The following is a 25,604-nucleotide window of genomic DNA, read 5'->3' as shown; positions in this document are numbered from 1 at the left end:
TAGACTACACACTCACACACACATACGCCACATTTCTGTTATAAATTCATAGAAAATCAACCATACATCGGATTTGCACTGTTCCATTTTATTTTACTCCATATGACAGGAACTAACAAAGGGGGGTGACTTGGTCCTGGTCAGCCATGGTCCCTTCACTGTCTCAGCACATACACAGGAGCCCTGCCCATGCCAACCCTGATGATCCCAGACAGAAGACAATCAAGATCACAAAGAACTTGCATATGGGAGTGGATTCAACATGGACTGAAACAAAGGACACTGATCAGATCTTCCCTCAGGGGGCAGGAAACTGCAAAATCCCCTTTGTCTCCTGGAAGTTCCTGGAAGTGACTCAGGGGGAGGGGGAAGGGAGGAACCAGCCAGGTGACAAGACACTCATGTTACCACCACAACTCCTCCCCCAACCCCTCCTTTCTGTAATGTATGCCAACCCCTCCTTTCTGTAATGTATGCATGATGTCTCTGGGGGTGGGCTAGACCTAGAGGAGGGAAATTTCAAAAGTTTTTATAAGACCTTGCACACTATTCTTCTGGGTCTTTCCTCTCTCCTTCAAGTGAGGGGAATACCCTGTTGCAACAGTTCAATAAAGGCCAAGCCTACAGGCTGCTGTTTTGCTCCAAGTTATCCTGGTTGGTGTCTTTGTTTTGTCCAAGAGAGCCCTCGGATTTTTCCTGCAACAGTTTGGCGACCATGCTCAGGGACACTTGGTTCTCCTGCAAAGGTGAGAGGGGAGATAGAGGGGATCGGGCGCCACTGGGCAACCTTAGCCCAGGGATCCTTCTTCCTCACTGCCTCCTCTTTGCGGGCGGTAATCAATCGTCACCAAAAGCCCAACCAGGGGGAGCAAAGGCGAGGTCAAGCCGGCTAAAGAAAAAGGATCCCGGGATCCGCGGGGGACATCTTCGAACGTGAGTATGGTTTGAAGTAAATACATTGGGAGGGGGGTGGAGAAGCAGCGTCCCCACGACAGCCAGACTTTCCTTCTTTCATTTCTGACGTTCCCTCTCGGGGTCGGCCAGGAACGTTTTAGCTCTATTCTTTTCTCCCCCGATTCTTCCCTTTCGGAGAGTGGCCAGGGAGGTCGCGGAACCTTACTGTCTGATGTTGCCTTTCGGAGTCGTCTAGGAACATCAAAACCTTTCTCTTTCTCTCCCCTCAATTTCTTACACAGAGTGTGGCCGGGGAAATTGTGGTACCTTTTACTGTTTTCCGGCGTTACCTTTCGGAGTCGTCCGGGTACGCCTTAATCTACCTGTCCTTTTCTCCCCCGTTTTCCGTCTTAGAATTGAGTCCGGAAAAGCGTGGCTCTTTACTGTTTTCTCTGACGTCCCTCTTTCGGAGTCGTCCAGAGGCGTCCTTCAAAGCTCTCTCTCTCTCTCTCTCTCCTCTAATTATGCCCGGCGACCTTTGTTAGGGATGACCCGGGTACGTGAGAACGCAAGGTTGTTTGTTTCCTTTCCAAACCTTCATTTTCTCGGGCCTTAATCTGGCATTGCACTGCGCAAGCGTCCAGTAGGGGTTCTGAACTTAGTCTCAAAGGCTAGGCAGGAGGCTGTTGTGGAGGGTAGAGGGGGGAATTGGGGCCCCACACTAGGATTAGTCTTGTGAACAGCACTGAGGTAGAATATATATATATATATATATATATATATATATATATATATATATATATATATATATATATACAGAAACTTTCTCAGGCCAAGGTGTCCCGTGGCTGAAACTTTCTCGGGCCAAGGTGTCCCGTGGCAGACGGGCCAAGGTGTCCCGTGGCTGAAACTTTCTCGGGCCAAGGTGTCCCGTGGCAGACGGGCCAAGGTGTCCTGTGGCTGAAACTTTCTCGGGCCAAGGTGTCCCGTGGCAGACGGGCCAAGGTGTCCCGTGGCAGACTTTTGAGCTCATTCGTAGGATTTTCTGGAAACGAAATTGTAGTTTCCAAAAAAAAAAAAAAAGGATAAGAGATGTACTCAAAGATTTGGAAATATTTAAAGTGTTTGTGTTTACATTGGCTCCGGCATCCACAGACTGTTCTTAAATGCACATAGTTTTTAAATTGCAAGCTTGCTTCAAAAATTTTAAATCTAAGGAAGCCATGTTGGGCCTTATCAATCTTAAACAGGACAAAAAAAAAATTGAGAATGAAGTGTGCAAATGTTTGTTCTTTGAGAGAGGCTCCAAGGAGTCTTCCTCCAAGTAGCTTGAGTGAGGAGTATGATTTTAAGTTGATGGTAGATAATGTTATGTTGCAACGTTTGAGTTTATGAGTTCATATCCGTGTTCCAGTATTTTTTTCCAGTATTTTGAAATGTGCTGTGAATAAACTAATGTTTCTGCTGCAAAAGCCTAGTAGAGCCAACTGCTCTCTCAAGCTAAAATGCAGTGTATGTATTTCATTAAGCGTCTGCCTATGAAAATGTGTTCTTTCTAAGAAAATTTGTATTAAAATTGGTATTAAATGTAGAGGCTTCCATAGCCAGCAAAATTGTCCATCTGAGTCCAGTCCTGATATCAGTCTTCCTGGCCTCTTTTCTTAGAAAATGCCCCTTTGTTTCATTCTGCCTCTTTCAGGTTTTTTTTCCCTCTCCTTCTTACTTCTGTGCCAGGTAAATTTACTCCCAAGTAAGCTTCCTTTAAAGGAAACTACAAGGGGGGGCATAGATTAGGCTTACTATTCCTCTGCAAATTCAGGAAAAACTGTCACTTTTGTATTCCTTTTAAATCAAATCTATGGCTGTTTTAACTATGTTTTATAAGAGATCCTCTCCCTCTTAGGAAAAATGTTCACTTCAATCTTCCTTTAAAGATAATTTCTCTAGGAACTTGACGGAAGCAAACTCAAACTATCTCAAGATCTGCTAGAACGGTTCTGTGTAAAGTTGGCTACTTTTCTTTTTCTCTTCCTTAGTACATGATACGAGCATAGATGTTTCCTTTCCCAGTTGAAAATCTGTACTTAAATGTATATGTCCTTTTGGTAGTGCAAATCTTGCTTTGAAATCTTGCTATGAACACTGTATTTAGGGTTGGACTAGATGACCCAAGGGTCCCTTTTAGCTTTCCCAATTTGTGGCTGTGTGGAGGGCCATGTGTCTGCAAGCATGTGATGAGTTGAAATTCAGCCCAACTTTGCTCTTTGTTTTACTTTAAAAAAGGTGAGAGGTAAAATCTGTGATGTTTTGAAGCAGAACTGGTAATTTCAAGCATTTGAGTGATTACAGTGTTTATCATTTTCTCTACTATTAAAAAAAAAAATCAAACTTCAAAGTCAATTCAAAGTTTAAGCACATAAAATACATATGAGTCTTGACCATTTATCCTGTAAATAAAGGGCAGAAAATTTTGTCTGCAAATGGTAAGGCTGAAATGACTGAGAATGTTAAAAAAATCCTATAAATTCTGACTCTCTGGCCATTTTCCCCATATATAAGGGCGTGGCATTGTTCCGCGAATGACCAGAGGGAAATCACACAAAATGATAGCCCTTTCCTGTAAATAAAGGAAGCACTCCCTTGCTTGGGCTCCATGAAACATGATCCCTTAGAAAACTTCTTGCCTTCGTAAATGCTTGAATTGCGGAGTTTATTGTTTTGTTTTAAATCTAACCCTATTTTTAAAATCTACTCCTTACCCTTCATTCCCTTTATTCAAATGGTAATTTAGCCAAAGGTTTCAACATTTTCAATAGTATAAAAGGTTTGCTGAGACATGAACTCTGCACATGCACAGAGGCTAGATCAGCAAAGAAAGGGGGAGAGAGATAGAGGAAGGAGGGGGAACTGTAGGGAGTGAGAGGAGCTTGGGATGAAGGGGGAAATTTATCCAAATTTCCTTATGTAAAATTTGGAGCCACTGAGGGAAATCACCCTTAATGTGTCCTTTGCTCCAGAGGCTTCATAAGACAAAAGGTGTTAAGTACTGAACCATCAAAGTCAAGAGGTTGCCAAGTTTCAAATCTTAACATGATTAACATGCCAAATTCTTTTCACAGGTAAATATCAAAGCACTCCCCCCCAAGGGATTTAAATCACAGACTTTGTGTGCATTTTAGGAACAGCATTTCCTGGCAGGCCTCTCACATGAAATAATTTTTCCCTTTTAACAGGATATGTGAACCCCGATAACAAAGTGTTTGTCCCTTCTTTTCTCCCACAGCAACTTTCTTTCCTGTTCTGTGAAACAAGTCTGAATCCCTGCTGTATTAGTGATTTCCATCTCTTTGTGCCTTTGACGCTTTAATTTACAAATAATCTCTTTTCATTTATTTAATCAGTTTTTCCATGATGGCTATGAAATTAATCGAAGCACAACCAAACATTGTTTGTGGAATTGTATTTGTTTACCCTTTTGCCTGAGTATTATTATTTTTGGTTCCTCATAGGTCATTGTGTGTGTGTTTTACTTTGGGGACATGTCCATCACATATTGAAAGTCATTTTAAGCCCTTTTCCATTGTTTTCTCATTCTTTCAGTCCAGTAGTAATCTGTGGTTCTGATAATATCTTTGTATTATTTAATAATAATTCCTTTCTAGATCTGATGTCTTTATGTCAAGTCTGTTTTCATCTGACTGGTAATCTAATTTTTGGCTTTCTTTACTAAGTGAAGGAAAGCAAACAAACTTAGCAGATAATAACAGTAATTATATGAAATGTGATAATAATATTAAAATGAGTAAAATGCTTAACATGCTAAGATTTTATTATTTGCAGCTAATAACTCAAGGAGATTTTCTTGGGGAGGGTTTTTTTTTTGCTTCTCCCTTTTCTAACTGTCTTTTTAAGTCCCTAAAAAAACCCTAACCCCTTACAGGATATCACTTCTACAAGTGTGTTACTACAGATCCAAGAAGACACCAAAGTTTTCAAAGTGGCCACAGCTATCTCTTTCAAAGGATATAGACTGCCGGGGGAGTGGGGCTGACAAGGGGGGTGGAATTGAATTGCAAGGACATTTTCTGACTTTTGAACCTCAAGATACATGCGTAAAAATATCACAATTGTCTCAAGATATGTAACTGATACTTAATTAGTTTGTTTTGTATTATGTGTTATTGTGTAGGAATGTTGAAATGTGTCTGACAGTGTGTTATTTCCACAAATGGGGGGGCTATTTGTGGCTATTTTTGTGTGTAATTGTTTTTATGTTTAATGTCTTATTCCTTACACCCCAGTTGAGGATTCTCATACATTTTATGCTTTTTTTTACAGATCAGGCTATTATGTAGTCCAATGTTTAGAATTAGATAAATTTATAACCACATTTAGTTGTTTCACCTGGCACTCTGCCAACTTCCCTACCCATTTTAAAAATGTGCTAAAAACTCACTTTACCAATGAGAAGCTTCTAAGATACATGAAAGTGAATATGCTTTGGTTTAGCAGGAATAATCCCTTATAGAGTTAAATTGACTTATTTGGACAAGTGCCCTTTTAAGAATGGTTTTCTTTTAACAGATTGGTTTGAAGAGTTGAGAACCATGGGGCAAGACAAATTCAAATTGGACTCAGTTTGAATTGGGCAAGTGTATCCAGGCTGCAATTAGCTTTTTGGTCCTTTAAGTGCAAGTGAGCAACTTCCCATGACTGCAAGACCATAGCCAATAATAATAAAATCCCATAGAATGGCCAGGCGAGGACATTTCACTCCTGGCGTGCCCAAACCTGTGCCAGCTGTGGTGAGTGCCAGGCAACATGGTTAATATGAAAGCCCTAAGGGGATTCACCAGGGATTGCTACTACTGTTACACCAGGCCGGTATGAGACCACAGAAGAGCTACCTTGACACCTTAGAACACAAAAATGGTGGGGGGGGGGGCAAAGCAAACTGCATCTTTCAGTCATTAGTGGACCTTCCTGCTAAATGTAAAGCATACGTCACTATTGAGAAAATATTTATTCCAAGGTGCTAAAATACCACAAGTAACTGAGCAACAAAATATTAATTTTACGTGATATCCTGTGTCTAACTATGTGCACTGTTACACTGTTATATTTCTATAACAAATATCCTTAAGAAGCATGACATCCAAGTCCCTTTCAAGTTCACATGGACACACGCATCTGGGACGGAGAATAGCAGGTTAATATTTACCACCTTAAATTGTGCGGAGAAAAGGATTGCAAAGTAAACACCTTTGCAATCTTATCTCCGAAGGGGGGAACTGTAGCAGGAACCCCCCACCCCAATAATTCTGTTTGTATAGACTACACACTCACACACTACATACGCCACATTTCTGTTATAAATTCATAGAAAATCAACCATACATCGGATTTGCACTGTTCCATTTTATTTTACTCCATATGACAGGAACTAACAAAGGGGGGTGACTTGGTCCTGGTCAGCCATGGTCCCTTCACTGTCTCAGCACATACACAGGAGCCCTGCCCATGCCAACCCTGATGATCCCAGACAGAAGACAATCAAGATCACAAAGAACTTGCATATGGGAGTGGATTCAACATGGACTGAAACAAAGGACACTGATCAGATCTTCCCTCAGGGGGCAGGAAACTGGAAGTTCCTGGAAGTGACTCAGGGGGAGGGGGAAGGGAGGAACCAGCCAGGTGACAAGACACTCAGGTTACCACCAACTCCTCCCTCAGTCCCTCCTTTCTGTAATGTATGCCTCCCCCAACCCCTCCTTTCTGTAATGTATGCATGATGTTACCACCACAACTCCTCCCTCAACCCCTCCTTTCTGTAATGTATGCATGATGTTACCACCACAACTCCTCCCTCAACCCCTCCTTTCTGTAATGTATGCATGATGTCTCTGGGGGTGGGCTAGACCTAGAGGAGGGAAATTTCAAAAGTTTTTATAAGACCTTGCACACTATTCTTCTGGGTCTTTCCTCTCTCCTGCAAGTGAGGGGAATACCCTGTTGCAACAGTTCAATAAAGGCCAAGCCTACAGGCTGCTGCTTTGCTCCAAGTTATCCTGGTTGGTGTCTTTGTTTTGTCCAAGAGAGCCCTCGGATTTTTCCTGCAACAGGTGTAATATGGCCACTTCATTTATTTTTTTACTGAAAATGAGAAATGTTGCAGCAACACCATCTCTGTGTGTAATCAGTATTGTGTGATCACCACAATCAGGACACAGGTGACTTCCTATGACAAACATAAGGTTGTCTGGTGTGGTCTCTCTTTTTTTGTGTTATGCTGTGCTCTCCATGGGAGCCATTTTGTGACTGGCACCGAAGCACTCCCCAAATCCAAAATGTGCCCACTAGACAAAAAAGGTTGGCAACCCCTGTATACAGTCAAACCTCAGTCCCCGAATGCCTCCACTTTGGAACGTTTAGGCTCCATTTCGGAAGCATAACGGGCTTCTGGAACGGATTATTTTAGACAACCGAGATCTGACTGTAATAATTTTATTTTAGAGCTGTTATCCACCCATAGACCATGGGGACTTCTAACCCTCAGTCAGGTTATGAATACTAGTATTTGTTAAAGTAGGGATACCAACATGATGCTCTCCATATGCTGTTGGACTCCAACCTCCAGCAGCCTCCAACCACCATGGTCTCTGCTCAGGGATTATTGGAGCTGTAGTCCAGGAACAGCTGGAGGGCATCATGTTGGCCATCCATACATTCAAGTGTATTCCCATCTTACTAAACCCACAGATAATTCTGAATCTGATAATCAGTTGAGGGGTTAAAAAAGTGGGGGAGATATCATAAGGGAGGTATGTTCATCACCATTCTGGTAGTATACCTGAGATGACCCCTTTCATTTCACCTATATATTCTTTAGCAAAAAGTAAAAGTAAAATACAGGCCTGCACATGGGGGGGGGGGGTTTGGCACTGTTGCTGGGATAGTGGTGCAAAACCACCTCTTGCTCCCACTACTGGGTGCTTCCATGTTCACAGTTTCTCTCTCCCTCTCACACACGCACACTCACAGTTATCATTTTATTGGGTAAGCAGCTGTTCTGCGGTTCCCCCACCGCCACCCACCATGGTAGGCCAAGGTAGATAAATTCTGGAACGTAATAGCTGGTGGGTAGTCCTTACGGATGTGGGAAATATGAAAAACATTGCAAGTTTTCAAAAATGAAAATTGTTTTCCATACCTGGTGTTCTGATTGGGCTGTGCCATTGGTCTAAGGCAGTGGTTTTCCAAACTGTGTTCAAGGGATTCCTAAGGTTTCTTATCCAGTTATTTTAATCAAGAGTACAAGACAAGCTTCCCTGAAGGACAATGCTACAGCTGAATTCAATTAAATTTATTTTGCCACCATCTTTGTAAGTAGCAAAATGGGTGGTGGTGGATTTTGCAATTTTCCAGGAAATGGTCTGCTGTTCTCAAATGCTAAGGCTGTTGAAGTGAGATTCAACTTTCTGTTCAGTTGGCTTGGGGGGCGGGATTTGGGGAGGGGGGGGACATCCTCTGCCTAAGGCAGCAAAATGCATTGGGCTGGTCCTGTGAAGCAGTCCAACTGAACTAACAAACCCTGGGGCATGATTTCTCAAATAGCCACCCGTGAACATTTGATAGTGCAGCAAGGACTCCACTGACACACTTGGCTACAACACCACAATTGTTTTATGACTCCATCTGCTATCACAGCTTAGAGACTAACCTGAGAACCATTTCCCTATAAGAGAGACTTCCTATAACAAGAAATAGACACTGTTTGCTATGCCTTTGCAAAGGAATATAATATAATATAATTAAGAGTACAAGCCCTCTTCGTGTCAGTATATTGTTTTTTTAGTCATCATTTTGTGCCATTTGAAAGAGATCTTCCTGAAAGTGACAAATTCTGTGTTTATAAGTATTCGGGTGTGTTCTCTGGCCAAGACTGCCTTTCTGCTCAGTCCAAAGTTCTATGTAACTCAAACTTGGGAACAATGTTTTGAAAAGCAGAATATAAATCCCTGAAACAATGTACTGCTGCATCAGTATAAACAAACAAGAGGCCGCTTTGCAACCAACTAAAAGACATCCTCATCCACAACAGAGAAAAAAATATTATATTTTAATGGCAGGGCAGAACAGTTCTACCTTGGTAATGAAAGGCTCAAACAAATCTGTAACATTTACATAGGTTTATAATCCAATTCTAGCACAGAATACAGTACTTACCAACATGAGATGCAACTAGATTACTGTGTAGAATGCATGCTGAGTGCTAAGACTGGGCCTGAACCTTTCTTTTTAACATAAAAAATAGAATTTGTTTCTTTTAAATGACCTTACATATATAAAAATGCAGTTGTCACTGTATCTTTATTGGAAGGGGGGGATAAATCAAGTTGCTTGTTTTAACAACCAAAATAAGATAGAAACACCCATAAAGAAAGGACTGCTTTCTTGTAAGGCAAACGTTTTATATAATAAATAGGATACAAGGGTAGGGAGGGAGTTGGTGGATTTCTTTAAACATATACATGTACATTCAGACGGATTTTGTTATTTTCTTACTGAAATAATACAAATTTTCATTTAATAAATTTCTTTTTTTCCTTTTTTAAATATAGTCAGTGCTTTCAGTCTTTTTTTTTTTTTTGGCTGTACACAAAACCTACAAAAAGAGCAATCCGTTTTAAAGATTTATTAAACAATCTACTCAATAGTTCTTAAAAGTAATTGTCCCAAAAACACATCAACCAAATGCAAGGTGCGATCCAGAAGTATGGGTGTGGGAGCACAGGAGTGAACAATGAAACATTTTAAACTTGATTTCTAAAATTGTCAATCCCCACACCTACCCAGTTCTATCTGGAGGATTCTTGGTATATTTTTATTCCCCTAAGGCTAGGTATTTGCTGTCCTAGAAATAGGAATTAGTAACATTTGGCATTAAAAACAAATCAATGGGCCTCCTTTAGATACAGCCCCTCTGACAAGATGTTAAATGCACCTCAGATTCTAGCAGAAAGGTTCATAGCATTCCCCTTTATTGCCCTTGAGGTGCCAGGTCCTTCTGGTTTGTTTACCCCCAGCCAAATGAATATTCATGTGAAGGAATCAAGCCACCTCTTGCTACATGGCCCACATGGTGGTGGACTGTTAGAAGAAGCTGTACAAAATACCCTGGGAATGCCTGTTTAAAAACGCTCTGCTTGTCACATCCCCAGTTAACCTCCCCTTTTTTTACTGCCAACAGACAAGACAAAAGTAAAGTATACGCTCTTCCTCCCTTAAAAATATATATACATACATCTGAAACACTCAAAAGCGTTTGTGCCTGGAACAATTACTTTACAGAAATGTTCACGATACACACTCGTGGACCATAAAGAAAAAAACACACACAGAGATTTTCACCGACATTCCTTTTTTGACACCCCCCCTGCAGGGTTGGGGGGAGTGAGGGTGGGGAGATAAAACCCTACACACAATTAGAGTCCCAAACACCACAGGGTTTTTTTGCAACCTCCCCCCACAAAAAAAAAGGTTAGGGGGGGGGGAAGGAGGGAAATACAACCTCCCTCCCCCACAACAAAAAATTGTGTCTCCGGAATTTAAAAATAATAATTAAGGAGTCCAAAAGAGAAACACCACTGGCTAGAGAGAGAGAGAGAGAGAGTCGGCTACGTGAGGATTAAGAGCTGTACAGGGTAGCAAGCACTCAGCATACATTTAATAACAGTCCTTGTACTATTTGGTCATATGGTGATCACTACTGAGTTGTGAAGCAGAAGGAAGTTGGTTTGTTGTTAGCGGCATGTCAGTTAACGGAAGCAGGAGAAGAGAATGCCCCCATCCTTCCCCCTGCCCCAGTACGATTGAGGAGGGAGTTTGCCAGGTTTGTTTTTTTGCACTCACAACGAACCCCCCCTCCCAAATGAGACATATTTCCAGGTTGTTCACCTACTCCTCGTGCAGCTACACACAACTGCAGCAAACACGGCCAACCTGCAGAGCGTGGAAAAGGAACTCTGGGCCCTTGATTGGAAGAAAGCCTTATGTGAGAAATCCCCTCTCCCTACTTCACTTTGGAAGAATAGTCTTCATTCCCCGCCCACCAGAAGTGTCATCTGCACTTGTCTAGATATATTTATTTTGGAAGAACAGCAGATTTAAGCTACTACCTCAGAATATTGCTGATTTGGCAACTTGCAGGTGGAAGTTGGCAGAGAGCAAACTGTCCTGCCCAGCCCTCTTCCTAAGGGTCCCTTGTGGGATGTGGCGAGATCTGGGTAGGGAAGTGCTAGCAAGCTTTCAAATGACTCAGCCTTTGACCTGATGAATGCCAGTAGGGTCCCGTTATCATTGGTGCTACCAGCACTTGGACATTTTAGACTTTATATACAATTATTTATTAGAAAGCAAATCTAATGCCCCCAGATTATCAGTCATGCAAGCATGGGCAGCGCCAGGAAGACGGGAAGCGCAAAATCCTACTCGAATAATTCCCTGTCCACGCTGTCTGAATTAAAAAATATAGATTGTGAAATGACTTGTTTCTGTTTGGAAAGACTGCAGTATGAGAAAGAAAGCTCAACCTCCAGATTTGATTCTTTGCTCCCCTTTCTGGAGCCACCTCTGCATGTAAGCAAGATGAGAATTACATAGCACTTGTGTCGGCCAAAGGCCTTTGGAAATGAGATCTGGACTTCTGCTAAACTGAGGGGGGAAAGGAGTGTGCGACATGCTTTCAGTTGGTGGGGGGGGAGAGGTATGTGGAGTGTTGCCAATTCATGCCTGATGCCAGAGGAGTGCTCTCCCTCTCTGTGTGTGGAATTTAACAAGAATTTTGTTTTCTGTAAGGAGGAAGAGATATGCTCTAGAGTCTAGACTAGAGGAACAGTACTTGGGGGTTCAGCTGAGAACCAAAAGGAACAGCAATGCTATCATGCAAAATTATTTTGCTACAAAAGTGGCCATTAACTGACACAGACAAATCATGCTAATGGTGCTTGTTAAGATTCAAGTCCAACTGGATACAGGTTTGTATGGTCAACTGGAGTCCCTCCTTGTGTCCTCCCTCCTTTCCCAAATGAGTGCCCTGCCCTAGAAGTTGACGGAGTGCAAAAAAATTAAAATGTTGGCTATACTCAACCACCTTGTTGGTTTTCCTCTCTTGAGACAAGAGAGGAAACCCCCTTTCAGAAATGGAAAACAGCCAGGGTTAAAAGGCAGTTCAGCTCTGTAATGGAGAAAAATTACTGGCAGGCAGGTTTGATGGGTCAGTTTTATTTCCCCTTGTCCTATGATATCAAATACCAAGAAAAATGGTCAAGAAGCAACATATAATAAATTCTCAACAGACCATATCATTCCTTGCTTGTTGGTATGTTGTCCTTTTGTTTGATAGTGGTGCAATAAGCGGAAAAAGCAACCCCTCGTTTATAATGCAATATACAGATATATAAAATTAGACATTTTTTCTGTGTCTACTTGGGTGCCTTAAAAAAACAACACACATACACACAAACAAACAAACAAACAAACAAACAAACAAACAGAAAGTAAATCCCCAAACAAAAGAGTTAGGCCTAATGTTAAACTCTACACATTATTGGATAATAATTGAAACCGACGAAAAGTTTATTTTCACTTGACACAGAAACATTGGGTGGTTCACAATGCTAACAAGGTAGAAACCTTTTGCGCAGTCTCTCAAACGCCAGGCACTATCCACATTCGTCTTTGAGGCTGAGCTGGGTGGAAGTGGGCAGAGCTGGGAGCAGAGGTGGAGCTCACAACTCTCTATCCCTGTAAATAAGAGGACCTGGATTGCCAGACTACAACTGGTGTAACTCACTCCGGGAGAAGCAGCCAGCAGCAATAGCATCATTAGGTTAGTGGGGATGGGGAGAGGCCAGGACTTACTTCACACCCCACTATTAACTTTTCATTGCACTTTGAAGATCTTTTTTCTTTGGGCTGAACTAAATTTTTGGTGGAAGACCCAGATGTGAAAACAACTGCAAAGTGGAGCAGCAGAAAGGATGCCAACTGCAGCAGTTGGGGGGAGGGAGAGAAAAGAGAGAAGGGAAAAAGGCACACAGGATTATAACCTTCTTCCGGGTTGTTGTTTCTCCAGTGCAAAGAAACTCCCTGCTCTGGCCACTTTGTAGTTGTCTGGAAGAAACCCAGGTCTGCCACCAACATCAAGTTTGGCCTTACATCACTGACAAAAATCTACCCCTCTTCTTTTTCCAGTACTACATCACACCAAGAGGGAGGATAATGGCATGAAGATGCCATCCTTTCACTTGTCTGGAACACATGGGATCAGGATACTCCATGGTTTTGCAAGCTCTTTAAACCTAGATAGTGGTATGTGATTAGGCATTGGGGTGGTTCTAGTGTGGAACTGGGTATTGCTGTTCTAGCTTGGTATCTTCCAACATGTACACTTGCCCCTAGACACATTTTCTATCCAAAAACATCTAACTTCAATTAAGTTGTACACGGAAGCTTTCTTTTAAAAAATATATGGATCTCTATTTGTAGCTTTTGTTTAGTCTCCCCAGTTGGCTACTGGCTCATAACCCCTTCTACCCTCACTGCCAGTACCATGTGGTTTGCAATGGGCTTGTGGCTCATTGAAGACAGACTATTTTTCTCTCTTGACTTTAAAGTGCATCAATCTCTCCATGAAAAAACAACCAAAAAGAAATAAAATATTTCTCCCATGAGGGCAATTGCCTGCCTCAACAAATCAATTTGCTTTTGGACAGAGAGAAGCAGCTGGGAGGTCTGCCACCTGTACATGTTTTTGAAGCTGGGATAATTTTGGAACACAGAGGTGAAGTCACATCTATCTGTGACAGAAAGAGCCACGTTTTCTAAATGGTCTCTGCCAAATAGTGAGGAAAGCCCGAAGAGACCTCTTCAAAGCCTAATGTTGGCAACATTGATTCTCTGTGGCAGTCTACAGAAGACATAGGTATGGTAGCAAAACATACCGCCCGATAGCTCCAAATGCTGGGTGTGTTTCCTGCAAAGCTAGATCTCCACTTTGCAGCATAAGAGAGGCTGTTATGAATCCCAGAAAGGTAGTGGAATGCAACAATTGCCTGCACCTGAAGGGAGTTTAGACCAAGGGCACTCTCAGGGTTAAACTGACATGGTAGTGGCAGACCTTCTTGTTTAAACACATCTGTCCCCAGCCATGCATAGAACAAGGAGGTGTGGGTCTAATTTTCAGAGCAACAACAGCACACATGAAGCAGGTGGAGGAACCTGAACCCACCCTGGGCCTGCTTACCAACCCCATGCCGCCTCTCCACAGGCACTGTTCTCCCATCCCATAGGATCCAACATGTAATCAGATCTTAGCTGGGAAGAAAGCTGAGAAGAGAAATGTATGTGCCAGAGAGAGGGTGTGTAAGGAGAAAGAAGAGGCACATACATGTGCCCACATGTTATCTCTCCCCTGCTTACACAATCATTTTAACAAATACAGATTTGCTGCCACCTAGTCTGACTCTCAGTCATCACTGGACTGAGTGGAATTTCAGAGAAGGCCCATTCTGAGAAAGGAAGGGTTGCTGCCACCACTATTTTTATTCTGCCCATTATTTAGTCCCAAGGTTGCCCTGTTTTTTTCAGGACGGCAATGCCTAGCTGCTTCACCCATGATACTTCTGTGGAAACCTTAGCTGCAATTATTCATTTCCAGGGGCAGTGCACTGCAGATTCAAAACATGTCAAACCAGTGGCAGTCCCGGAGTGGAGTGAAGTGCAAAGTTCTGCTCTCTATTTACGAAAAACCCTTCAAAACTCAAAAGAATTAGTAAATGAGGGAGGGTTTCTCATGCAGACTTGGAGGTTGGAGCCTGGACAGTAATTCATCCTGGACCTGTCAGATGCAGCCTCAGGTGAAAAAACCTCCCCAAAGAACTTGAGACCAAAGGGAACTATATTTTCTCCTCCCCGGGTTTCCCATAGCCTGGTGAATACTTGTTCATTTCCCACCCACCCCATTATATTTGTGCCTTTAAAAAGAATAATCAAAGAAAAGCCCTTTGAGAAGTTGTTGGGGGTTTTTTTTAGTTATCACAAAGACATTTTCTCCCCCACTTCCTTGTACTTTCTACCATGTTTCCACAGCAGTATCCTCAGACAGCCACTTCCATCCAAGTGAATGATGAACTGGCCTTCAGACTAGGTACCTTACCCTTAGAGTGGGTGCAGGTGGGTATATTCCAGAGTCTGTGATTAGCAGCAGACTTCGGTCCAATCACTAGAACAGGATTTCTCCCAGAAGAACAAAAATTAGAAGCCATCCCAACCTTTCTGCCAATTGCTGAGTTATATACATGGGAAGAAAAGAAAAATCAAAATTTGGCTTTGACTGTGGTGCCAGCGCAGGAAGCCAAGCAAAAATGAGCAATTCAGTAAACTGTTGCAGTGAAGGTAGTCCCAATCCTAACTGGTCCTCCCACTATGAACCTGGAGTCTCTCAGTTATGACTAGTGCATTACCCTTTATCTATACTTAATAAGTGCAAGGGGGGGGGAGAGAGTCTTTTGACAGTTGCCACACATGGAAGGAATTTTACTCTACTTATCTGGTGCATATTTAGGCAAGAAGGGGAAACATAAAAATCAGTTGTCTCCACACTGAGGTCTCTCTCTAAGGGCCCAAAATAGGCATGCCTCCAGAGAGCCTAAAGCAAGATCCTTCAACATTTTTAATTCCAAGAATCTGCAGGAGGCTCCAATTTTTATTGGAAAAGAGGTGCTGAGAGAGAGGGTGGCTATACTGGCCACAAGGCCATTTTCTTGATCTAAATTCTGCCTCTCTTATGTGGGGGGGGGGGGGGGACAGTACTGTGCAGGTACCTGTATCCCCTCACAAGCAGGGAAAATAGCAGCTTGGATGGGATGGGAATTAAGCTGTGTACACATTGAACATTTAAAGTGCACCCCCCCAAAAAAAAGAATCCTGGGAACTTTAACCTGTTAAGTGTGATGGGAATTGTGGCTCTTTTTAGGGGCAGGCGTCTTTGGGGAAGTCATGTGCTTTATATGTACAGTCGTACCTCGGGTTAAATATGCTTCAGGTTGAGCATTTCAGAAGTAACGGAATGGGTTACTTTCGGGTTTTGCCGCTCACACATGCGCAGCCTCTCAAAATGACGTCATGCGCATGTGCAGAAGCGGCGAATCACAACCCGCGCATGCGCAGACACGGGTTGCGTTCTGCTCAGGATGCGAACAGGGCTTGGAACGGATCCTGTTTGCATCCAGAGGTACCACTGTATTGTGTGTATGCACCAAAGACAACCAGCACAGGGGTTGGATGAGAAGGAGAGAGTTCAATACCCTCTTCCTCAGCACTGCTGCTGTGATCAAAAGCAGAGCCTCCTGCGGCTTTAAGTTACAGTGGTGCCTCGCAGGACGAAAATAATCCGTAGTCTCTTCGTCTAGCGGTTTTTCCGTCTTGCGAAGCAAGCCCATTGACGGATTAGCGGATTAGCGCTATTAGCGGCTTTTAGCGGCTTATCGGCTTAGCGGATAAGCAGCTTAGAAAAAGGGGGGGGAGGAAAAAAACCCGCAGGAACTCACAAGACATTTTCGTCTTGCAAAGCAAGCCCAAAGGAAATTCGTTTTGCAAAGCACCTCCAAAACGGAAAACTCTTTCGTCTAGCGAGTTTTCCGTCTTGCGAGGCATTCGTCTTGCGGGGCACCACTGTATTTTTAAAAAAATAAATAAATAAAAATCTGATCATGAAGGTCCAGAATCATATCTATTTTGGCCCTCAAAGAGCTGCAGAACAAGATGGGGCTTGTTCTAATCCTTTTGCACCACCACAAAGTGACAACAATTTCAGAGATAACTCTTTCTAGTTCCTGCCCAGACTGCTGGCTTGGACCCATACTCCCCCATCTTGTTCTTGGGGTACTTGGCTACTGCCTAGAATGGAGGGGGGCACAGATCCTGTCTGTACTACATATGCAGTTAAAAACAAAAATAAGCACACTGAAGTGGTCAATGCTTCCCTACCCCTCCTCTTCTATCTTCTGCAGACAGAAAAACAAAACAAAGGAGACATCCATTTGAAACCAAGTCCCCTCCCCAAGGGGACTCTTCTGCTGAGCTCTCTGTCCCTGGGGAGTGAGATGTCCTCAACTGTCATGGAAGAGCTTGGTTGCCAAGGAAGTCCTTGTAAATGACAAATACTAGGCTTCTCGGTGAAGCCACTGCCACATATCAATCCCAGCACAGAAGATCAGGTAGTTTTAGAAACATTCAGCTACCTTCCTGCCCCAGAACTAAGGTGGAGAGGTCAGCCAGAATTCCATCAAAATGTCCCACTCCAATACACACAGGCACACACTTTCATGCCGTTGCCTCACAGAAGGTGGGCAAAGGCCTCCATTAGTGCAAACAGTTCCCTAAACTAACATCATTGACAAGAACTGGAAGAACATCTCATTTTAACTCTTAGCATATGACAAGCACACGCACACACGTACACGCTTCAGCACACTCAGATTGCTTCAACAAAATCAAAAGGCCTCTCCTTTTGGGATAGACGTAGGAAAGGAGGGCATTCTTACAAAGTTGCCCCCAGTATCCCAGTGGTCTCTTAGCAGCACAACTGTCCTTGGGGGAGAGAAAAACTTTCCTATCTGCTGGTCTAATTGGCAAAAGGGGGATATTGGTTCCCCAGTACGCCACAGTCCCATCTCTTTCTCTCTCGTGTGTACACACACATCCTACTGAAAACTACAGAAATCCAACTAAGACTGGACAACTACATTACATGGCACTAGGGAGGTGGAGTGGAATACACACATGCCCACCCTCCCCACAATCTGTCCACCAGGCCTCTGTAATATGGAGGGCAAGCAGGATCAGGGCGACAGGCCAGAGTTTGGAGCTGCCCCTCTCCTGCCAAACAGCTTGCCTTGTCAGTAGTATATGCAGCAAAGCATGGCAGAAGGGGCTGGTGGGGGTGTGGGGGGAGAGAAGAGGGTGCCCCCATTCTGTAGAAAAAGTGCAAAGTGGCTTCCAGCTCTGGGAGGCATGTCTCTGCACCCCACACTGTGCTTGTCTGTATTGAAAATGGGGGAAGGATTGGAACAGAGGAAGAATAGTTTTGGAGTAGCTGAATGGTTGAAAGCCAGGGCACTCTGGGGAAAAGGGGAGTCCTGCCCAGCAGCTGCCTGGAGTCTCATCTGGGTGTGGGGGGCTGGGAGTGCCTGTCTCTCTCTTTGTTTCCTCTGGCGCTCACTTGCTCACTCACCCCCCTCAAAGTCAGCTGACCCGCTCTGACACAGGTGTCCTGGTGTCCACGGCCTCGTCCCTGTTTGTGGGCCGGGGCAAGGCCGCGGAGGACGACACAGTGTCTTTGCGCTCATGTTTGTAGGGCACTGCTGTGCCGCTGGGCTGAGTCTTAGGTGGCTCCTTTGGGCAGCCATCACTTTCCGGAGCCCTCTCCTCTTTGCAGCTCTTGCTGCTCAAGTCCTGGGGCTCAGCTGGAAGGCTCCTGCTGTCCTTGGGGCTTTCAGGGGACTGAGAAGGGGAGCTGCCCTGGGCCTCCGAAGGCGGCTGATGGGGAGGATGGTGCTGATCCTTCTTGCCAGGGGAGGAGGAAGGGGTAGAGGTTGGTACGGCATTGCCACCCCGCCCTTTAGGACTGCTTTCCTTGCTGCGGCGCCCTGGGCTCTTGGCAGCCGTTCGCTGTCCCTTGGGGCTCCGCTCCCCAGTGTTGCTTGGAGGAGGTGGGCTTGGCTTGGCTATCTCTATGCTAACAGCCTCACGTGTCTTGCGCTTCTTGATGGGCAGCACTGTCTCCCGGACCGCCTGGACAACCGGCTCCTTGACTGCTTTCTTTTTGGCTTCGGCAACTACCACTGCTGCTCCACTGCCTGGCTTACGCCCCCGTTTCTTAGGCACAGCCTGGGGGTCCGATTCAGATTTCCGCTTGCGCCCAGGACGCTTGATCACCATGACCTGTGTGGAGGTGGTGGCCCCACCAGTGCCTTCTGCCTTGGCTCCTGCTGGAGAGGACTGCAAAGGCATCTTGACCAGCAGTTTTCCAGAACTCTTTTCAATCACCCGCTTCACTTGCACACCTTCCGAGGCAGCTCCTCGGGGCTTGGCAGAGCCGCTGCCCTTTGGTCGGCCCCGCCCGCGACCTGTGCCAGCCGTTTTAGTGATTTTGGGTTTCTTCGGAGGCTTCTGTTCTCGCCGTGACGGACTGCCACGTCCAGTCACCGTGAAATCGAAATCATTAGGATCCAGAGAGGTGTCCCCCACCTTTCCAAAATAGGCAATGAGCTCAACTTTGGAGCGGAAGGCCTTGCCCTGGGGGCTGCATTTGCAAGAGCCGGAGATATGAAAAAGGACAAAAAGAAAAAGGGAGAGGGGAGGAAGAACAGAAGGAAAATTAATGGAATTACACTACAAATGCATACTTCAAGTTTACTTCCTGACTTGAAAAAGTCTCTGCTTTTGAGGAAGGTGCACAAAACCCTGTAGTGGACAACCTTGTACATGCTCTGTACTTAACTGAATAAATCCAACATTTATGGAGGTGTCCAATAAATCCATCAGATTGGTAACAAACATACTTAAGAAAGAAGTAGGGTGTGAGGTCGTTTGATTGCTTTTCTGTAGGCTAGGCTCTGTTTCTCCTCACTTTTGCTTCTGTACCTGGCATCTGGAGGGGGTGGGGTGGTGGTGGTGGAAGGAGAGTGACAGCTAGTTTGTTAATTTTGTTTTGGGGTTTCTTCCCTACAAACACCTGGTATATTATCTGATTAAAAAAAGTTTATCTGATGCTTTATTATTTCAGGCCTATCCCTTCTTTCCTCCCACTTTAAATTCAGTGGGAGAGGGAAGTGGTTTCCTGACTGTCACAGTGGATAGCCAATCACTGCTGGTTAAATTTAGCTTCTTCTAAAATGGTGTGTGTGTGTGTATGTGTTTCGTGTGCAATGTCACAGGAAGGCTAGCTGCTGGATTTAACGATGTCCAGTCTCCACTGCTAGTTAACAGGGATAACCCTGCTCATGAATCTCACTGAGAAATCTGTCTAGCCACTGTCCTGGGTGCTATCACATCATCTTCAGCTGGGAAGCACCTTGGAGAATTGCTGCCAGTCTGCACAGACAATACAATTATTATGGCTTGAGCTTCCTATATATGCTGAGCCTGATGGTAGACTTAGAATCCTAGTCTTGCAACTAGGGGCTCATCCACACTTTCGCTTGTCCCATGCCTAAAAAGGATGGGTCTGAGCGGTTTTCCACTTATCCTGTGCTTTCTAGGCACAGGTCCAAGCAGTTTTACATTTGCTCTGCAGCTTTCCCCTGGAAGACACGCTCTTTACCACTGAATCAGAACAAATGACATTCCACAGAAAACCTGATTGCCATTTGGTCTGATTCAGTTCAAGGGAAGCAGCAGAGCAAATAGAGTTGTGCTTGAGCCCTATGATGGGGAATGAGCAGAGATTTTATGAGAAAATGGATGCAGGTGGTCTTTCTAATGCTTTCAGGCAAACATGAGGAAAAAGAAAAATGTTACCTTTTTTAATGATGATGGCTGAAATTTCCCCTTCATACAGTGCATGGATTCAAAATTAGTTTCTCAAAAGTAACACAAAGCAGAAAGTATGCTTAGGCTGTTAGTAGGTTTTTAGAGACTTTGGCAGCTGTACTAATTTTCCATTTTTAGGAAATTATTAATGTAATGAAGGTAAATGTTAAGGGGGAAATGACGTTAACTCCACCTGCAATCTGAAATGGTACAGGGGAGTTAAAATGCACATACACTTGCACTGTGGGATTCAATAGAATTAAAGTACCAACTACGTAGTTGAGCTCACAACAAGCAAATGTTCAGCAAGAGCTATGGTCTGCAAGTTATGCTCCCAGACCTGAAGGCCAGAGAGTGTGGGGACTAGTTATGTTACTTACTGGTGAGAAGAAGGCATTGCACATGCTCAGAGGCACTTCTTGTCACATGTTCCAGGGCTGAAGCATGGCATAAATCAAATTCTGGAACTAGACCTAAGCACTGATTTCAATTTAAGCCTTGAAAAGCAGTACATGTTGTGAGCAATACACATCCTCCACTGTCACTCACTTGATAAGGTAGACGTCATACTTCCCCGCTGAGCGACCAGACTTCCTCTGCTTAAGCTTGCGGGTCCAGCCTTCCGGCAAGGTGGGGTCATCATACATCGGCCCACGGTCCCGGATGACGGAACGGCGCTGTTTTGGAGATGCAGAGGCTTCGGGTACAGCTGGAGCAGTCCCAGCTCCTTCCGACATCTCTGCCTTGCCTGCTTCAGCTGGTTCTGCAGAAGGCTGTGCAAGCTCATGCTGCTTTTCCTCTTTCCGCTCCTTTTTGAATTTTTTGGCTTTTGGCGACTTATCCTTGGGACTCTGTAAGTCTTGGTCCTCAGATCTTTCTTCCCTGCAAGGGAAAGAAAAGCTCACATTAGTTCTAAGTATGCCTCAGAGCAAAATAGATAAAGGATGTATGGGTGAAGTCAGTGCTCTTTTTCTGGGGGGGGGGCGCAGGGGTACACATATCCCTAAACATTTTGTGAATCTAAGTTTGGCCTCATTGAGAGGCAGTATTTCAATATGAGTAGGAAAATGAGAGTACCCCTAAACATTTTTAAAGAAAAAAGCACTGGAACGATTCATCCATAAAGCACACCTACCCATCACATCTTTTGGGAGCACAGTTTCAGTCTACTGGGGATTCAGTAGATAGAAACAAGAAATTTGAGCACCCTGGTGTAGCACAAAATGATTATGGGCTATTAATGGGTTGAGCCTCAAAAATTCCTAAGATTTATTGCAGACATCTCCTGAATTGTTAATATGAAGCCATTGTACTGGGCACTAGGAAGGCCTTCTTTAGGACAACATACTCCTGTATTGGAAGAACTGGACACATTTTTTTGAGCAAAAACAGTAAACACCAGCCCTAAATCATTGCCTTTCTATTCATCTTTGAAAGTGAAAAAAAAAATCATATAAGAGTGCAGCCCCATACAGAAAATGTTTTACTGCTTGGTTATATAGCTGATGCTCCATTCACCCCTGCTAAAAAACCAGGGTTGGTTTGTTTTTTTTGCTCCCCACCCTCCATTTGACTGTTCAGAGGGAGGACATAACGATGAGGAACTACAAGGCTTGGTTCTTCAAGAGCTTGGTTCACCCACTGTTAAAAATTTTCTGCTCTAGCAAAGAAGATGAAGTACAGTGGTACCTCGGGTTACAGACGCTTCAGGTTACACACTCCGCTAACCTAGAAATAGTGCTTCAGTTTAAGAACTTTGCTTCAGGATAAGAACAGAAATTGGGCTCCGGTGGCGCGGCGGCAGCAGGAGGCCCCATTAGCTAAAGTGGTGCTTCAGGTTAAGAACAATTTCAGGTTAAGTACGGACCTCCGGAACGAATTAAGTACTTAACCTGAGGTACCACTGTAACAGGCAGCAGCAGCTCAAGGAAAATAACTTCCAGAGATTGAAATAGGGCTGCAAATTTGCTCAGACACCCAAGTACTTAGCTACCTGCTGCTCTCTCTTCAGTCCTGAAGGGATGAAGAAAATCCTGAGGCTGATGCTTAGGCACTAATTTTTGTCCAGATTTGCTAAGTAGATCAACACAATACTCATACAGGAAATCTATTCCTAGAATATGGAAAGATACAGAACACTGCAGACCTCAAAATTCACACAGGTAAATCTAATATAAAGGCCTCCTCCATCCACCTCTCCCCGCCTCTCCCTTTTCTTCACAGGGAGGGGAATCTGGCAGCTATGATAAACAAAAATATGGGAGGTATTCCAAAGGAAGTGCCTAGATCCTTCAGGCTATAATTACTGCAGCAGAAATTCAAGCTGTTTGTAAATAAGGCTGGAGAAGCAGCGTTGCTTTCTTTCTCCCAGAGCAGTGCAGAAATCATGCAAGACTACAGAGAGGGGATGTAGCTTGTTCACAAATGGAAGACAGCCTGCTGTGCTCTCAAAATGGTAATGGCGGTACATGGATGAATACAGTTGAATTTCCACTAATATCAGAGGTGGTGGTTCAGTTCGGCAATGATTTCATCTTTGTAAGCTATGATAATCTGTTTTTCCTTTCAGTGTTAGCAAAACAGCACTGAGTGGTTAGCACATCAACACAGCTATCCTCCTCTTCATGCATTCTGGCAAAATCTTCATTGAAGATTCGTTCACATGATTAATTGACTAAGGCACATGGACAGATACACTTGCAGTCTGTGTACTAAATTAAATAACTCTGGGAACTCCTGCAACTGCCAAGGCGGGTTGGAAACTGCTATTTTAATTTCATGTGGTATGGTGAAGGGAGGAGGCAGGGGGAGTCCTTGCTGATATCTGGCAGTCACCCAACCAGTTAGACTCCAATTATGAGCAGAAAACCAGCCACTTCCTCAGAGAGCTTGTATTAGACCACAAGCCCCTGGCACACAACAACATCCTGCCTTTTAGCTGGGGCACAGGTACTATTTATTATCATTTTTTTTCAACAGAAAATTAAAATAACGCATCAGATATACATGCCCATCCTCCACACCATTTCTGCAAACATGTAAGGTGGCTTGAAACTAGTTTAGACGTATGGCAGAGCAGAAAGGTTTGACATTAACCTTTAACCCAGTTGTATTTCCTGCCCGAGTTCAGTTCCAGCACCTACCAGAGCAATAAAGCTTTCACTTCCTTAGTGGGGCAGAATGGCAAGTGCTCATCGGTCAGAGGGCTGACTTTGATGAGGCAGGAGAAATAATACTAGAACAGTATTAAGAGACTCAGCATCAAAACCTCTTTGAGCCCAGACTCTGAGATGCTACTCAGCTCCTTGAAGCTGACATGAGAATCCACAGCATGCGTTTCTTTGGTCCATTTCTCTGTGCCACTCTTGGTCTCTCTCTGACACACATACACAAAGCTTCTCAGTTTTGCCTACACACAAATTGCACAACACTGCCTACAGACTTGAGAATCAGTCAAGGGTGAGGGACACTTAATTTTAAGTATCAGTTGTGTTCATTAGAGACTCCAGTGTTCACTACTGTCAACACTTTAACTCCGTTAACTCCATTTATAAACATTTAATTAATATGTTAATGCATTCGGCAGATGCTTTAATAGGACCTATAACAGACTGTGGGTCGTGGACACATGGCCATAGGAGTATAAAGAATTTAAGGTCTTTGGTTATTTTTTAAATTTTAGTTTATTGTTTTTAATTAGATTATGATGCGGATATGTTGATTGGCTGTTTTTATTGGAAAATCAAGAAATTTTTTTTTAAAGGAATGTAAGGCCATGCTTTACATGTATCCCACAAAGCTAGAGTTGCCATACATCCAGAATTTCCTGGATATATCTGGGATGTGTCTGCCAAAAGAGCATCCAGGCAGAATTTTCAGAAATCAGTTAGAATGTCTGGCAAAATCCGGGCATATGGAAGCCCATATAGAAGTGTTGATTTTTTTTGGTGAATTCCCCCCAAATTAGCTCAAAGACATACATTTTTTCTGCCAAAGCAAAACAAGCTCAACAACTTTTGTGTCCAGATTTTCACTTTTTGAAATATGGCACCTTACACAAAGCAGACAAGATGGTGGCATGAAGAAACCCTAAGATACATAGAAAGATTTTGTTATTGTAAAAGTCACCCCAAGACATTAACAGAAGGTCATGAATATGAAATTAAAGCCAATAGTAATATTATCTCCAACATTCCTAAACCAGTCACTGTCTGTACTAGGGAGAAGATGGGAGTTAACATATTTTTCATTGGAAACAAATACTTCATGCTTAAACTACCGTATGTTTGTTCTAATGTAGGATTACTGTATTTTTCGCTCTATAGGGCACACCGGACCATAGGGCGCAACTAGTTTTTTTTTTGGGGGGGGGGAAATAAAGAAAAAAATATATATTATCTCGCTAGCTGTCTTAGCTTCCTCTTTAGCCACGCACAACCTCTCCAGCTGGGAGAAGCTGCATGCGGCTTTCACAGAAGCCAAGATAGCTAGCGGGATGGATCCCGCTCGCTGTCTTGGCTTCCTTTTTAGCCTCGGGGCTGGGGCGGGGGAAGCCTGAGCTTCCCCCGACACCAGCCCCCAGAATGAGTCTGGGAGCGGGGGCGAGGTTGCACGCCTTCTGAGCCCAGCGCTGCGCTCCCCGGGATTCGGGCTGCTGCCTGCTATCCGCAAGCCTTGGAAGCCCGGTGGGTACATTCCAGAGTGTCACCAGATGGACAATAATGCCCACCAACATCCTCAGTAAAAAAAAATTACACAAGAAGTTTATTCCTCCTCTGGGTTGTATTGCTTCTTTCCCTGCGGAGATCTGCATGGTATTGCCAGAGTGTGCTATTATCATTTGAGCATAGTATTGAAGAATAGTATCAAAAATACACAGACACACACAGATACATATTTTTCTATAAAATGTATCCTCTCCTCAAGTGTCCTGGTCAAAGATTGTTTTTACCAGGAACCTATCAGCCCATACTCTAGATCAGGTGTGGCCAATATGATGTCTTTCAGATGTTGTTGAATCCCAACGCCTATCAGCCCAGCTAGCATGTCAAGGGGCCATGAATGGAGTTCGAATCCAGCAACATATGGAGGACTCTGGAAGGCTTTATAAC

The 25,604-nt window shown here is 43.8% G+C and overlaps 1 protein-coding gene across 2 annotated transcripts in view; it reads right to left on the bottom strand.

Moving 5' to 3' along the window:
- Positions 1 to 16,645: 16,645 nt before the first annotated feature.
- The window catches only part of MECP2 (methyl-CpG binding protein 2), an 87,368-nt gene continuing 78,409 nt past the window's right edge, over positions 16,646 to 25,604 (bottom strand). For both annotated transcript variants that reach the window (XM_081894391.1, XM_081894390.1), the window contains 2 exons: positions 21,043 to 21,375; positions 16,646 to 19,264 (listed from right to left, as the gene is read on the bottom strand). In XM_081894391.1, coding sequence (XP_081750517.1) covers positions 18,205 to 19,264; positions 21,043 to 21,375 — 1,393 coding nt within the window. In that variant the 3' untranslated portion in view covers positions 16,646 to 18,204. The remainder of the gene's footprint in view (positions 19,265 to 21,042; positions 21,376 to 25,604) is intronic.

The sequence above is a fragment of the Podarcis melisellensis genome (assembly GCF_964234715.1).
Source record: "Podarcis melisellensis genome assembly, chromosome: 17".
NCBI classification, from domain to species: Eukaryota; Metazoa; Chordata; class Lepidosauria; order Squamata; family Lacertidae; genus Podarcis; species Podarcis melisellensis.
Note: the sequence above shows the minus strand (reverse complement) of the source record. Positions and strands in the feature narration are given on the sequence as shown.